The sequence below is a fragment of the Abramis brama genome, assembly GCF_963993115.1.
Source record: "Abramis brama genome assembly, chromosome: 3".
Lineage (NCBI taxonomy): Eukaryota > Metazoa > Chordata > Actinopteri > Cypriniformes > Leuciscidae > Abramis > Abramis brama.
This window is the reverse complement of record NC_139965.1, coordinates 13,133,079-13,147,400: the sequence shown is the minus strand read 5'-3', so window position 1 is coordinate 13,147,400 and position 14,322 is coordinate 13,133,079. Positions and strand designations below refer to the sequence as shown.

General features: G+C 35.8%; 1 protein-coding gene and 1 long non-coding RNA gene across 7 annotated transcripts; both read right to left on the bottom strand.

The window, feature by feature from the left end:
- Positions 1-5,802: 5,802 nt before the first annotated feature.
- On the bottom strand, positions 5,803-7,196 carry LOC311079355. The gene is made up of 3 exons (XR_014605396.1): positions 6,725-7,196; positions 6,427-6,458; positions 5,803-6,270 (listed from the first exon to the last, which is right to left on the bottom strand). It is a non-coding gene; the product is annotated as an uncharacterized lncRNA (long non-coding RNA).
- Positions 7,197-8,793: 1,597 nt separating this feature from the next.
- On the bottom strand, positions 8,794-14,156 carry LOC311080356 (endonuclease domain-containing 1 protein-like). 6 transcript variants are annotated; one of them, XM_084110276.1, is made up of 5 exons: positions 14,007-14,152; positions 13,625-13,726; positions 13,424-13,527; positions 12,572-12,819; positions 8,794-10,214 (listed from the first exon to the last, which is right to left on the bottom strand). In XM_084110276.1, exons 4-5 carry the CDS (start codon positions 12,755-12,757, stop codon positions 9,615-9,617), a joined length of 786 nt encoding a protein of 261 aa, XP_083966402.1. In that variant the 5' UTR covers positions 12,758-12,819; positions 13,424-13,527; positions 13,625-13,726; positions 14,007-14,152; the 3' UTR covers positions 8,794-9,614. The 6 variants fall into 6 exon arrangements, with proteins under 6 accessions (XP_083966402.1, XP_083966401.1, XP_083966404.1 ...); XM_084110275.1 differs by having other exon boundaries at positions 13,424-13,726; XM_084110278.1 differs by lacking the exon at positions 13,424-13,527.
- Between the last annotated feature and the right edge of the window lie 166 nt (positions 14,157-14,322).

Genomic DNA, 14,322 nt, shown 5'->3' with positions numbered 1-14,322 from the left:
CATTTTGTATTATCTCTCTTATTTTGTTCAAATTATTCACATTTTCACAGATTCTGCAAGGGGTTCACAAACGTGCCAGCACCACTTTATATATGTATATATGTATATATATATATATATATATATATATATATATATATATATATATATATAAATATATATATATATATATATATATATAATATATATATATATATATATATATATATATATATATATATATATATATATATAAAACCAAAGAGACATTTTAATGGTCTACAGTGAGGCAGGATAAGAATGGAAATGATCCACAAAGAGTATGACAAAATCTGATATGTGACTTTATTCGCTTCTCAGGTAGAGTCTGCTGTAAAGGTAACACAAATATGTTCTTAGAATGTTTTGCTAACATTCCCCTTAAGTTTTGAAAATGTTATTTCTGAATGTTTTTTTTTTAACATTCGAAACTTCCATTTTAATGTATTAAAGTTTTTTTCCTTGGTTTATGTGAACGTTAAAGGAACATTCCATTCTATCATTTTGAAAATGTTATGAAAATGTTATTTCTGAAAGTTTTCTGAATGTTCAAAACATCCGTTTTTTAACGTATTAAAGGTGCAGTAAGTGATTTCTGAGAAACACTGTTGATACTGTACACTGTAAACCCGGATAAGTAGAATTTACTTAAAAAAACCAAGGTAACTCGTTGCCTTAAAATTTTTAAGTAATGAAGCATTAGTTGAATAAGTGAAATGGACTACGTTCAATGTACTTAAGCCCATAATGGAATGGAATAGAACATTTAAGTTGAATGTACTTATAACCGAGTTAAAGTAACTGAAGATACTTAGTTTAAACAATCATCCTCCACCCATTTATTTAACTCAGCTTGTTAAGTAAGCATTACTCCATTACCAATTCAACTAAATTGTATATTCTAACGTACCCAACTTAACTTTTAGCTCCTGAAACTCAAAATATCTTTCAATAAATAGAGCCATGTAAAATATTTTGCCATTGCCAGCCACATACTGTATTTTTACAGCACTAGCACAGTAAAAAGCATTTATAGTACTCCACTGGAATTACCAAATACAGTATATACCACATACTTTTACAATATTAAACTTGTATACAGCAATAAATTGTATTTTACAGGGAATGCTGCTTTTATAATTACATAATTAAAATATTATATGTTAAGGTTTCATAAGAGTAGCCATACTAGGAAAAAGAAAACAACATTTTCTGGGTTTTAAAACATTTATTTTGGTTAAAAGCAAAGATCAGAAAATTGCCTTCTGTGAACATGTTGGCTGAATTTTTTTTAAACATAAAATGCAATTTTAACACTTTAACAACAAACAGGTAACACTTAGCGCTTAATTAAAGGGATAGTTCATCCAAAAATTTTAATTAGCCCATGATTTACTCACCCTCAAGTCATCCTTGGTCTATACGACATTCTTCTTTCAGACGAATACAATTGGAGCTATATTAAAAATGCCCTGGCTCTTCCACGCTTTATAATGGCAGTGAATTGCTGTTTCTGTTCTGAAGTCCATAAAAGTGCAAAGGAAATCCCATTCAAAGTCTGCAAGTTTTCGCAGAAGTGAGGAAACCTGTAGGCTTTCTGTGGTGTTCTTGTTTTGCACAACTTGGCCAGCTTTCTTTGAAGTTACTTGTCCTTTCTTTGTTTTTGATCCACGTTCAGGATTGATGTGAAGAAAGCGTCTAAAAGGCTGAAAAGAAAGAAAAAAAAACAATGAAATATTATGGACTGAGTTTATATATTTTGACAGAGATAGACAGCACAAAAGATGTGTAAATAAAAACCAGATATCGGTTTTAACGACTAGTTTGTTTGGATAAAACTGAACAACATGAAAAAAAAAGCAATGTTGGATGTTGTGATCAATAACTGATATTTTTTCTGCCCGGGTTAAAATACATCAACTCAATGTGTCTGTTTACATGTGCACTGTCATAATAAATACTACTAACTAAACTTTTGAAAGTGGGGTTGCCAGATTTAAAGTTTTATTCTACAACTTTTGTCTACTCATCACCCAGCTCATTAACAATATCATCCCCTCATCAGGTCCCATCAGAGTATCAGTGGAAAGGCAGCCATAGACTCTCAGTTTATGTAGAGCACACATTGCCAGAATCCAGCCCAAACCTTTGTGACAGAAATAATTTAACTTTAATTGCAAGCCTTGCAATGTGAATTGCATACATGACTACATGATAATGTTAAACATGATATTTACCAGACTAAAATGCATGTTTGCACCCAAAAATGAAAATTCTGTCATTATTACTCACCCTCAAGACTTTCGTTCATCTTCGGGACACAAATTAAGATATTTTTGATGAAATCTGGGAGGTTTCTGTCCCTCCATTGACATCAATGTCATTGCAACTGTCAAAGCCCAGAAAGGTGGTAAAAACATCAGTAAATAGTACATATAACTACAGTGGTTCAACCTTAATATTATGAAGTGACGAGAATACTTTTTGTGTGCAAAATAACCCCAAAATAACGACATTGTTGAATAATCTCTTCTTTTCCATGTCATTCTCCTACACTGTTGACGTAGTGCAAGCCAGTGCAGCGCTTATGGGTTCTATATCAGAATGTAGGCTCACTATTGGCTAGCTCTTGGGTCATCACACACGACCAGAGTTGGCCAATAATAAGCCTACGTTCTGACGTAGAACCCAGAAGCGCTGCACTGGCTTTTTTTCAAGGCTTGCACCTAGAAATCTAAAACAGGGTTTACATTCTCGAGCCACCAGACACATCCGTTTTGTGCAGATTAGTGGGCCGGAACGCGTTAAAGTATAACTCTTGCCAAAATGCAACCTCTTTTTGTTAATCTACCCGAGGCAAACTTTCGTTTAAAAGCATAATTAGGATGGAAACGCCAATTTTAAGTTTGACCGTATTTTCGTTTTCGGTCAAATTGCCTTTTGAATGTGAGTGCTTGGGGCACGACTATTATAGCATCAAAAATAGCTATTTTTAAAACACTAAGAAGGCTCGACACAACATGAAACTTTACTGGAAGTGTCACCAGGGGCTCTACACATGAACTCCAGCATTGAGAACATTGTTTGTTTACACAGTTTACTAAAAAGAAAGATTTTGAACAACTCACTGATGCTGTCCGCCGGCATTTTGACGGTCAAAAATAGTCTAATAAATTTATTCTAGAGCTGCTGTAAAGCCTAAACAATCTATGTTACTGTACTTTCCTATTATCACTGTACAGCTGCTTTGAAACAATCTATATTGTTAAAGCACTATATAAATGAAGGTGACTTGACACTGTTTACACTACGTCAACAGCGTAGGAGAATGACGAGAAAGAGTAGAGATTGTTGAATAATGACGTTATTTTGTTTTTGTGCACAAAAGATATTCTCATCGCTTCATAATATTAAGGTTGCACCACTGTAGTTACATAGATTATTTAAACGATGTTTTGACTACCTTTCTGGGCCTTGAAAGTTGCAAAGACGTTGCTGTCTATGGGTGGTTCAGAAACCTCTCAGATTTCATCAAAAATATCTTAATTTGTGTTCTGAAGATGAACGAAGGTCTTACAGGTTTGGAAGAATTGGTTAGTAATTAATGACAGAATTTTCACTAATCATTTAACTGAAAACAACTTGCACTGACATATCTTAAAAAATGTGACTGCCACTGTTTTGTCTCAAGATGCACACCAGTAATGTTTTTTTTTTATTAGACATTTTTATAAAAGCTGCTTAAATATCCTAATTTTATTAAGGCCTAGACCTGGCTTAAGCTAAGCCCAGTATGGAAACCATGGCCATATTGTTTATACCAGTAGTCAGCTTAATAAATACTGTCAAGACAAGTCACAATTCAGTCCAATATTTATATGCAGTGTTTCCCCTACCATTATATAAGGGGGGCGCCCCGCCCTCCTAACGGCTCCCCCCGCCCCCCTTGAAGGTCAAGTCAATTTGATTTGATTTTCTTTATAGCGCCAGATTAAATGTTTTTATTTTATTACAAAAACTAAATAGCCCTTAAGTAATATGTTATTTATCTTATTTCCACGATGACATGTCTTTTCTGTATGTGTTTGCGCGTTTACAATTATCCAATGAGTGCGCAAGCGCGCACACTCACACACAAACAAACACTTGCGTCAAATACAGATGAGCGCTAGCGGACAGAGAGCGCGCGGCGGGAAATATGTCGCTGAACTGAAGATGGCAACACTCGCTCTACTGCGAGTAGCAGCCGGAGTAGCTCTCCTGCTCCAAGTCTACGCCCGTTTCACACATATTTCGTTTGCAGTGTGTATGCGGAGAGTAATGTTTTCCGTACCCATGTTTACAGAGCTTTCACACTGCACGCGGATGCAGTCCGTCGATGATCGATCCGTTCCAGTTGCGGTGCGTATACAGCAGTGCAGCGATCGTTTCCGCACCGAGTCTACTTTTGCCGTTTATATACTGTCTATGATTTTTGCTGTTCTGCAAACGCTGAATTAAAGTGACAGCGCATGTTTCGTGGTCAAAATGAACACATATTGACCTGAAAATGTAGTCATTTCACCATAAGTGCGATTAATTAAATAAAATGTATGTATTTATACCATAAATTTATTTAATTAAATACTATTTTTTTTCATTTTAAGACCGGGGTAAAGCAAGGAAAACTACAATTTACCTCAACAAGGCGACATAATGACATTCGTGGAGGTGGAAAAACAAGTTCTTTGTGACATGCAAGATTTATTGTATTAAAATTGAAATGCAAAAGATTTTAATATAAATACATGGTTAAATATTTTACCACTTGCTTGAGCAACTTAATATATAATTATATAGAAGTAATGCATTGAATAATACATTGTTTAAATTGTGTTTAAACGTGAACGCGCGTTCACAGCAGTGCTGTGTCTGACAGGATTATTCTCTCCAATAAATGCATCATAGAAATAAAAACTTCTCACAAAAAAGCCCATTTAAAATTTGTTTGTCATAAATGTATTAACTAACATTAACGAACAATGAATGAGCAATATATTTGTTAGTATTTATAAATCTTTTTTTAGTTGTTAGTTAAAAAATAAAAATATTTAAGCTCTGGTCCATTAATATTAACAAATACTTCTATAAATTTAACAAAGGTTATTTGGAAAAGTCAATTTTAAAAAGATTTAAATATGTTTATTTAATTTTTTTAAAGAGATATCTTATGTTAACATTTTTTTTAAACATTTGTGTTTTATGTTAACTTTTACATAGCATTACCCTCCCAGACAGCCAATTAATGTGATAGATAGATAGATAGATAGATAGATAGATAGTGTCTGTGTCAATTTTCCCCAACCAACCAACCAACCAACCAACCCCCCCCCCCCCCCCCCCCCCCCCCCAAACCTGTAAACCTAGGGGAAACACTGATATGAATGGCAAATATGTCAATGACTAACCTCTGAACAAACTCAAGGTGCTGCCTCTTCCTGGTACTGCAAGCTGAAGTTATAGGAGGAGGCAAACAGCGCTGCCAGGCCAGTGATGAAGATGCTGTGATCCTTTCCACACACACCTTGACCTTACAAACGTAATATCCAGCACTGGTTGCTTAGAGATTGACCTGTAATTGAAAAAATAAAAATAAAAATTAATTAATAAATAATATTAATAATTAAAATAACTAGTGTGAGTTTCACTGTGGTTCGATGTAGTTGTCTATTCATATTTTTATGAATTAAATTTTTCACCTAAACATTAAAATTGATTAGGGTTAGAACGTTAAAAGCACTGGCATATTATTTTGCTTGTTTTAAGCATAAACTCACTTAATTTTGACTTATTCTTTCAGAAAACAAGACAATTTTTACTTGTCTATTAAATGCTTCTTCATGTAAGAATTTTAGATATCTGGACTGGAAACAAGAAAAAAACACTAATTAAGAAAAACATATTTTGCAGTGGGGTGAGTAAATGATGGCTTTTCATTTTAGATTAAAACTACCCAATGTTTACATACCAAGCAATATAAAGTGTGGACTCTCTGGCAAGTGTAGATTGCTGGATATCAGCTTTGCAAATTCCTGAAACAATTTTTAAAAAGGACAGCACAGCCATGATCAACAAAACCAAAACATAAAACATATTACAGATTAATGAGATTTGTTGAATAATCTCTACTTATCTGCTTTAAGGATAACACCGTCTAACTTCTCTTTGAATGGTGGGAGTAGTTGTAGGACCATGGCGTGGCAATCAGGAATACTACATTTAAAAACAACATTAGGAACATGGATTTTCTTGTGCTAGCAAAATTCTGACAACGATTCAAAAGCACGATCACATAACTGACAGCATTATTTCTTTATTTTTTTACCACATAGATAGACTATAACTGTAACACTACTTAAAAGCACTTACATTAGCACTGGATTGTCATCAGATTGCAAAGCCTGAAACGAAAAAAATATATGCATATATATATATCAAAAGCGTGTCATGCAAATAACATGGTAAATGCATAGACTGTAAAAAATAGGGTAAATGTTGCCTATTAGGCTATGTGAAATGTCGAAGTTAACGTTAACTGTTACAGTTACTTGGTAAACAACAGAGTGAATGCTTGCGAGGCCGCGGTACAAACCGCGTTCGCAAAATCAAACCAAATACGTGGAAACAATGTAGAAATGCGAACGCAAAAATATATATACTGGCTTACCGTATCACTCAGTTGAACAATTTTCCCATCTTCTCAAACTCTAAATCCCACTTATCGTTACAGGCACAGGTTAGATTATTCAGATGATTCTTCCATCCATCTTCATGTAACGTTAATGTCGTCCATTTTCTGCTGCGCCTCAGGCAACTAACTGTTAGCTACTGTTTGAAACACGAACCGAAGCTCACAAAATCTTAAAAATTGCTCACAGATTCGCAGACACTGTTTATCTTGATAGGCTAACATGAATGATTATTCTGTTCAGTTGAATGAATCTCGCTGACAAATCAAGTTTGCCTGTAGTAGTGTCTGCTCGCGTCACATTTGAACTGAATTGAGCGCGAAAGAAATCAATCCCACAATGCAATACCTTTTCAGTATGATACTGTATTACGAATTTATCGGGTTGAAAACAGAAATGTGCTGTATATTTACAGCTGTTCTGTAAAAGATACAGCCTAATACTAGCTGTATTATGGAAATGCACTACAATTCTGTAGGAAATTAGCAGTAAATTTACAAATGGTTACAGTGGACACAACAATAACGTCCAGAAATCACGAACTTACCCGTGACTCCATCTGGAAAATAATTCGCGATTTCGTATTTTGTTTTTGACCCTCTGAACATACTGTTGGACAGGCAAAACTTGGTGATATTAAGTTGTTTGAGCTCAAACACATAATTACAATAAGATAGGCCATTAAAAAGTACAGTTTACTCAGAATTCATAATTAATGTAAAGAAATGACACATGTTTAAGTAATACAAACTCAGTTTGTTTGAGTAGAAACTACTGATTGGACTTAAAAACTCAATTACAATAAGAAAGGACAAGAAAAAGTTCAGCTTAATCAGAATTAACAAGTAATGTCAATAAATTAGACACATTTAAGTAATATGAACTCAATCTCTTTGAGTTGAATCAAAATCTGGGTTTACAGTGTATTTGAAATCACCAAAATAAACACGCCCCTACCTAAAAGGATCACACCCCTATCTTGATAGCTCCGCCCCCAAATTCACAAACACACTATGCAACACAGGCACCTCCCCCTAATGAGTGTATACGCCCCTTACTGCTGATTGGCTACAAGTGTGTTTTGGTGCTCAGTCCGATCCACTTTCAACAGCGTTTATGAAAATCACTTACTGCACCTTCAATAATGTTTTTTTCTTGGTTTATGTGAACGTTATAGGAACATTACATTCTATCATATTGAGAATGTTATGAAAACGTTATTTCTGAATGTTTTCTGAACGTTCTCTCAATGTTATGACAATGTTCATCAAAGTAAAATAGCATTGTAAGGACATGAAGGTGTTAGGGGTTAACAGTTTAGGACCCAAGGAGCAGAAGTTTGAAAGAAGACCTGGAGTCAGAATTATAATAAATTGAAGAAAAGTTTTACTGAAGATAGTTTGCAGTTTCATCAGCAGAAGTTCAGCTTCAAGCAGTTATACCCTACACCACACACACACACACACACACACACACACACACACACACACACACACACACACACACACACACACACACACACACACACAGCAGTTATACCCTACACAAGGTCTAAGCTACGTCATTGCTTACAGGCTGAATGATTCTGATTGGCTAAGAAATAGATAACACAGTAATTTTCCACACATATACAGATAGACTGAAGCATATCTCTATAGATTATGCAGCTGACACTCAGACCCTGAAGTTAGGCTCGTCGTGACCTTCCAGGTCGCAGATCTGGGTTGCTGGGCGCCAACATGTCCAGAACAACAACTCAGTCAATCTCCAATAATGCCAGTGGTTCCTTAACTTGTAACCAAGAAGACTAACACACACACCACCGACACACAGCTTCCTCAAGGTTGGATTTGGCCAGGCTCTAACTATAGACTGGAGTCTCGTCTCTAAACATCAAGATAATGCGTTCTTTCTCAAGGAGAGCTACACTTTAGTCTAAGTAAGGCTTTAACAAAGAAATGGTCCCTTAAACTATTGGCTTCAACGACCCCTATACAGTATGTTTTAACATGTTGAAGACCTTTCTCAAACACAATACATTTCCCTATTTCATTTCTTGAAGCCGGGTTAAATAAGCAAGCACTGTTACTGCATTCAGATATCAAATACAGACATTAAAGAATACATGAAAAGAACATTTAAGTAATCACACTGGTAACTTCTATAACAAAGTAAAATCTCCAGAGAAGTAATTCAACTCATTTGATATTTAGAAGGAAAAATATTGATTAATACCTTGATTATAATCACTCATTACATATATATTTAAGCAGCAGTGCTTTCCAATCCACCCTGTTCAAAGGTTTTCTCTTTACATTACAAGAAAATTCATTAAGTACAAATTACGAACAAAGTATGAACGTTCTCAGAACGTTTTATGATAACATTATGAAAACATTCAGAAAATAAAAATAACATTATAAGGATGTTCCCGAGAACGTTATTCTAAGAACGTTTTCTCAACATTATGAGAACGTATATTAACTATTAATAAGAATGCTATGTTCCATAAACACTATTTTAAAACTTTTTGTCCTAACATTTACATAACTTTTAAAGAACATTAGAGAAAATGATGGCAATGTTCTGGGTTTGTACTGGCTGACTAATTTTATTTAATTTAATTACATTTATAACTATATGATAGTCCAAACTATTACAGCACATGGTAAAAGCACATAGGTTTCAATTATTAAACCTTTATCCGTCTTTGCTCAGCACTCATAGCAGAACTCCCTGGAAGCCACAATTACTAGACATTTTTCCTTATACTTTTTAGTTTATTTATATAATTATCTTGCCTGGTTCTTGCATTTACTACATGCACAGATGCACACACAAATCCAGAGTTCACAAATTCGCTTTCATTTACTTCCCATTGGTATGCGTATTTTCTGAAACGCAGTCCTTGAAAAAGATGCTCACGCTTTTGTCCATGTCAGTCTGACTTTTCAGAAAGGTCTCTAAAGCCTTCAAAGGCACTTCTGTAACACTGTGTCCCACTATCTCATTTAAAGCATGTGCTGCGTAAGTGGGAAACATGTACCGTACTTCATAGGGAGAGTTTCGATCAAAGCGTGGGCAGCAATAAGCCGACCACAAGTGCTTCGGGACAGCCATGCGTTCCTCACTTCCTCTTCGGATGGTCACCCCCGATACGGTCACCCCAGTCACCACATAGGCCGTCCCACGGCAGAAGTTATTCAGGCGGCGCCGCACCATATCAATATATGTGGCCCATGGGCCCTCCAAAAGGTCTGTGATCTGAGGAACCACATTTGTGAGTGTATAGGTAGCTGCTTTGTCTTGGTTGTCGGCCTGGTGCTGGTCAGGGTTGAGTGAGCCTCGCACGAACTCCACTGCATCAACATAGTCTGCCAGCACTGCCTGGCTCTCCTCAAGCAGTTGGTCCGTTTCACCACTAGAGGGCAAGACTCTCATGTTCCCGCTTTCATCCGCAGAAACCAGCTATGGAAGGCAAAAGAACAAGAAATCAGAAATCATATAGGAACTCATATTATCAGAATATTTAACAGAATATCTGTTAAATATTCTGACAGAATATCAGAATATTTAAACAGTATAATTTGGTTTTATGTTATGAGCAGTGCTGAGTAGATTACGTACAAATTATAGTCGGTTACTGATTCCAAATTATTACATAACACATTTAAGGTATTGACTGCTTTTCGATTACTTTTTGATTACTTTTGACCTAACTCGTTTATCAAATTGATTTGAATAGGATAATCTTGTACCGTATTGATATATAAATACAAAGAGAAAGAAAATATATTCCATTCTTTGTTATCAATAACATGAAGTACATTATTACGTCAGGGTTTTCCTGACAGGGGTTCATGAGTTTAATGAAAAGCTAGAAAGTTATTAAATCATACAATTTTTAAATTAAAGTAAATTATTTTAAAATAGAGACAAATCAAAATAAAACACTTACTAAAAATTATAAAAAAGATAAATATTTTATTTGTTTACCTGCATGTCATGTGACCATTAATTGACATCAGAGAACCATGAAATATATATAAATATATTATTTATTTGTATTAACAATTTTATTATTGACCTAACTTATTAACTTAAAATTTCAGGGGGTGCTTCAAGTAAATATATTAGGTCAAAGAGGTTCAGACCTCAAAAAGGATGCAGGCATCTCTGGATTGCATGTAAATATGAAATGACGTGAATTTGTGCATTTTAATGTGAATGTTTGAACATTCTTAAGAATGTCCGCAATAATATAAGCCAGCTGGAAAACTTCCGGTGAAATGCGCTGCACTGACTGACAGCTTCTGTGATTATACAGCGAGTGCGTGTTGCTCTCTTTAACTCATTTGCATTTTGAAGAGACTGTTTTTCATGAGACTTTGTAAGTAGCCTACTTCATACTTCACCTTGACAAAATGTGTTTATAAACCTAGAGATTTTATTACATTTAATATTTATTCAAAAGCAAAACGTGTGGAAAAAATATTACAGGAAATTGCTAATATGAGCCAGAGCCCGTCTACGGAGAGCCTTGGCACTCCCTATTAGCCCCATTGTATCGATCTTGGTTGCAGTTCCATTAGAATTCCACTGGAGGTGATCGCGGGCGAGTGCAGACTGAATGGGAGTCTATGGGGCTAGGCGGCTAAATGTGTATCTTTCACCCGATTGCCGTTGAGATTTTATTGTAGGTTTTGCAAGTTCAACATGGGTTATAGGTCGAAAGTTGAATGAACGAGTACTTATGTCCTTTCGATTTCTTACAGGTTGAGTTGTTGTTTCCCATAACACGCTAGCATTCTGCTAATGAACGCTGATTGGTCAGCGAAGGACTGATTACGACCAGAGATACCGCTTGATGGTATCGTGGCATCCGAAGCGGGACCAGAAACAAACAAAACAAAACTCTTCTAGCACGTGTATTTACCTGTGTCAGCTGTGTTGTCGATGCCTCGAGAGAAAAGAAAGTGCAGAGCGCGAAAGCACCAAAGTGACTGAAGGATTGCCGTAAAGCTGTATGTCTGGTCGTACGATGTGTATGATGTCATTGACATTTTAAAAGACTTTTTAAAGCAAATAAGTGACTCTAAAAAATCTAACACCCAGCAATGTGTAATTTCTTTGCATCTCCTTTCGAATACAACATTCAAATTACTAGACAAAAAATGATATCCTGAGAAAAGTGGATTTTGAGGGGTATTTCGCCATTGACCTCCATTCATTCTGCACTCGCCTGCGAGCGCCCCCGCATGGACAGAGACGTGTTACTGCAGCCAGTCCAGAAACCGGAAGTAAGCAGAGAGAGCCAATTCTCTTCCTATTAGACATTCTCTGTATGAGCCAAAAAAAAGCCTCTCTGCTGCCATCTACTGGTTATATTGGTAATTAATGTCTTTTTTATTTTTAAATAAAACTGTTTTCTATCAAATGTTTTACAAATGGGGACAATCTCAGAAGAGTGAACAAATAATGTTTTTGGTCATCACATTAAAAACAACATTTGAAGTGCTGGAAAAATGTTGCATGCATGTGTCCAATTACAGACACCGTGTTTCTTATTCCAACGTTCCCAGTAGCTTTGTCTTTATTGCAATTAATAAAACTGGTTTATTGACAAGTTATAAGTGTGATAACTGCATTAAATATAAATACAACATTAAAAAGTCAACCATTACAGCAAGAATGACAGCTAACAGGTCACTGGAAATGCCCAAGCTGGCTTATCGAAAACCAGGAAATAACTGTGCATATGGTCAATTAAATTTTTTTTTTTTTAATAAAAAGTATTGAGATAAAACTAAGGGTATCTGCTATACCTGTGGTTCATACATCCAGGGTGTGTCCATCCTCCTCTGTCCATCTGACTTTTTAAAGGTGTACGCTGAATAAAGTGCCAGCCGGCGACTGCTGTCGTACAGGGTGGCATAACGTAGTTTATCTCCGTAGCGTTGGCATATCCTCTTCAGATTCCCCCCTCGGATACCTGTGGGTGCTGTGTGCATATAGAAGAACTGACTGCACTCCTTAAAGCTGTCAGAGACTGTGCCGCCTGCCAGACGCAAACCTGTCAATAGAAGAAGTCTGAAGATAAAAACCTTACAAAGAGCCATCAGAGATTGAGAAGTTAAGAAGTTATCGGTGTCTATAACAAAATTTCCAGTTTTTTAAAGGCAAAGACACGCCGAACCATCTGTTCTTCCATGGTTTTCCAAGCCAGACTGATAACACGGAAGAGTGAAAGTCACCATATGCAAAGCATCACCTCTCTTAGCCTGCATATGTGCAGGCGTATTTGATCACTATAACACTGGGAGGTTTCAAAAAACAGAATGAATGATGAATGAATGAATGAATGATCGATCACAAATTCAGCTCATCAATCTAAATATTTAGTTTAAAACAGATGAACAATTGACAGTTCTATGGATGTTTTGCCCTCCATCCATGTATATTTATGACTACACGCATGGTATTTTTAAACTATTACATTTTCTACGCTCTTATACTCAGTAGCCTACATCTAATAAAAATAATAGTAATAAAATATTAATAATAATATAAATGAAGTGTAGGAAATATAAGCTGACTACACCACCTCCGGAGGAGCCCCCACACAGATCACAAAAAAAAAAAAAAAAATATATATATATATATATATATATACGGACCATCAAATGTTCAAACGTGTCAATAATAAAATTCACAGAAGTAGGAAATAGCTCTCCTCAAGACTGCAAGAGGGTCAGGCCTGCTCTTATGGACCTCCCGCCACCTGTAAGAGACAGAAGAAGAAAACAGAAGAAAACCCACAGCATACACCGCAATTAGGAAGTAACCTTTTCAGTGCCAAAAAAAAAAACAGTGCAAACCTTCTAGTACACACCACACAGCAGTGCCACACCACCCAAATCACCTCCACCGAAGGAGGTTTAGTGTCAATGCAGGCCCGGACCCTACAAAGTCACTGAGCACTGTAACACACAAAAAGAGGAGAGCAACAGAAACAAAAAGCAAATGACAAACAATATTTAATATAATCACATTAATCATCAATATCAAAATTATTTCTTTTCAATAAAAATAAATTATTTAAGAGAAGTAAAACCTCTTAAATAATCAGCCTATATGAAAGGGTACAGAGGCTGCACAACATCAAACACGCAAGAACTGCAGAAACCACAATCTGTTCCTATAGGAACAGATACAACAACCATTATGCTAGGTCTTGATCATATGACTAGCCACCTGCACCTGAAACTGATTGCTGGCCAGTCTCCTCCCACATAAATAAAAAGGTTTTGTCGTTCCCGTTGCACATTCCTATTCGGGATTTACCAAGAAATGCCACATAGCCCTTCTCGTTTAAGTTTCGTTTTAGCGTAATTCATAGTTTCATTTTTAGTGTTAGGACCAAACCACTGAAAATGTGTTGTGGTTGCGTTTCTGCACAAATTTAAGGCGTAGCCTACAACCTTAGGTTAATGAGGAGAAAATTAAATTGTAAGCAAACGTAAGTATTCTTAAAGCGCTTAAAATAACAGGGTATAAACGCTATCGCAAAATAGAC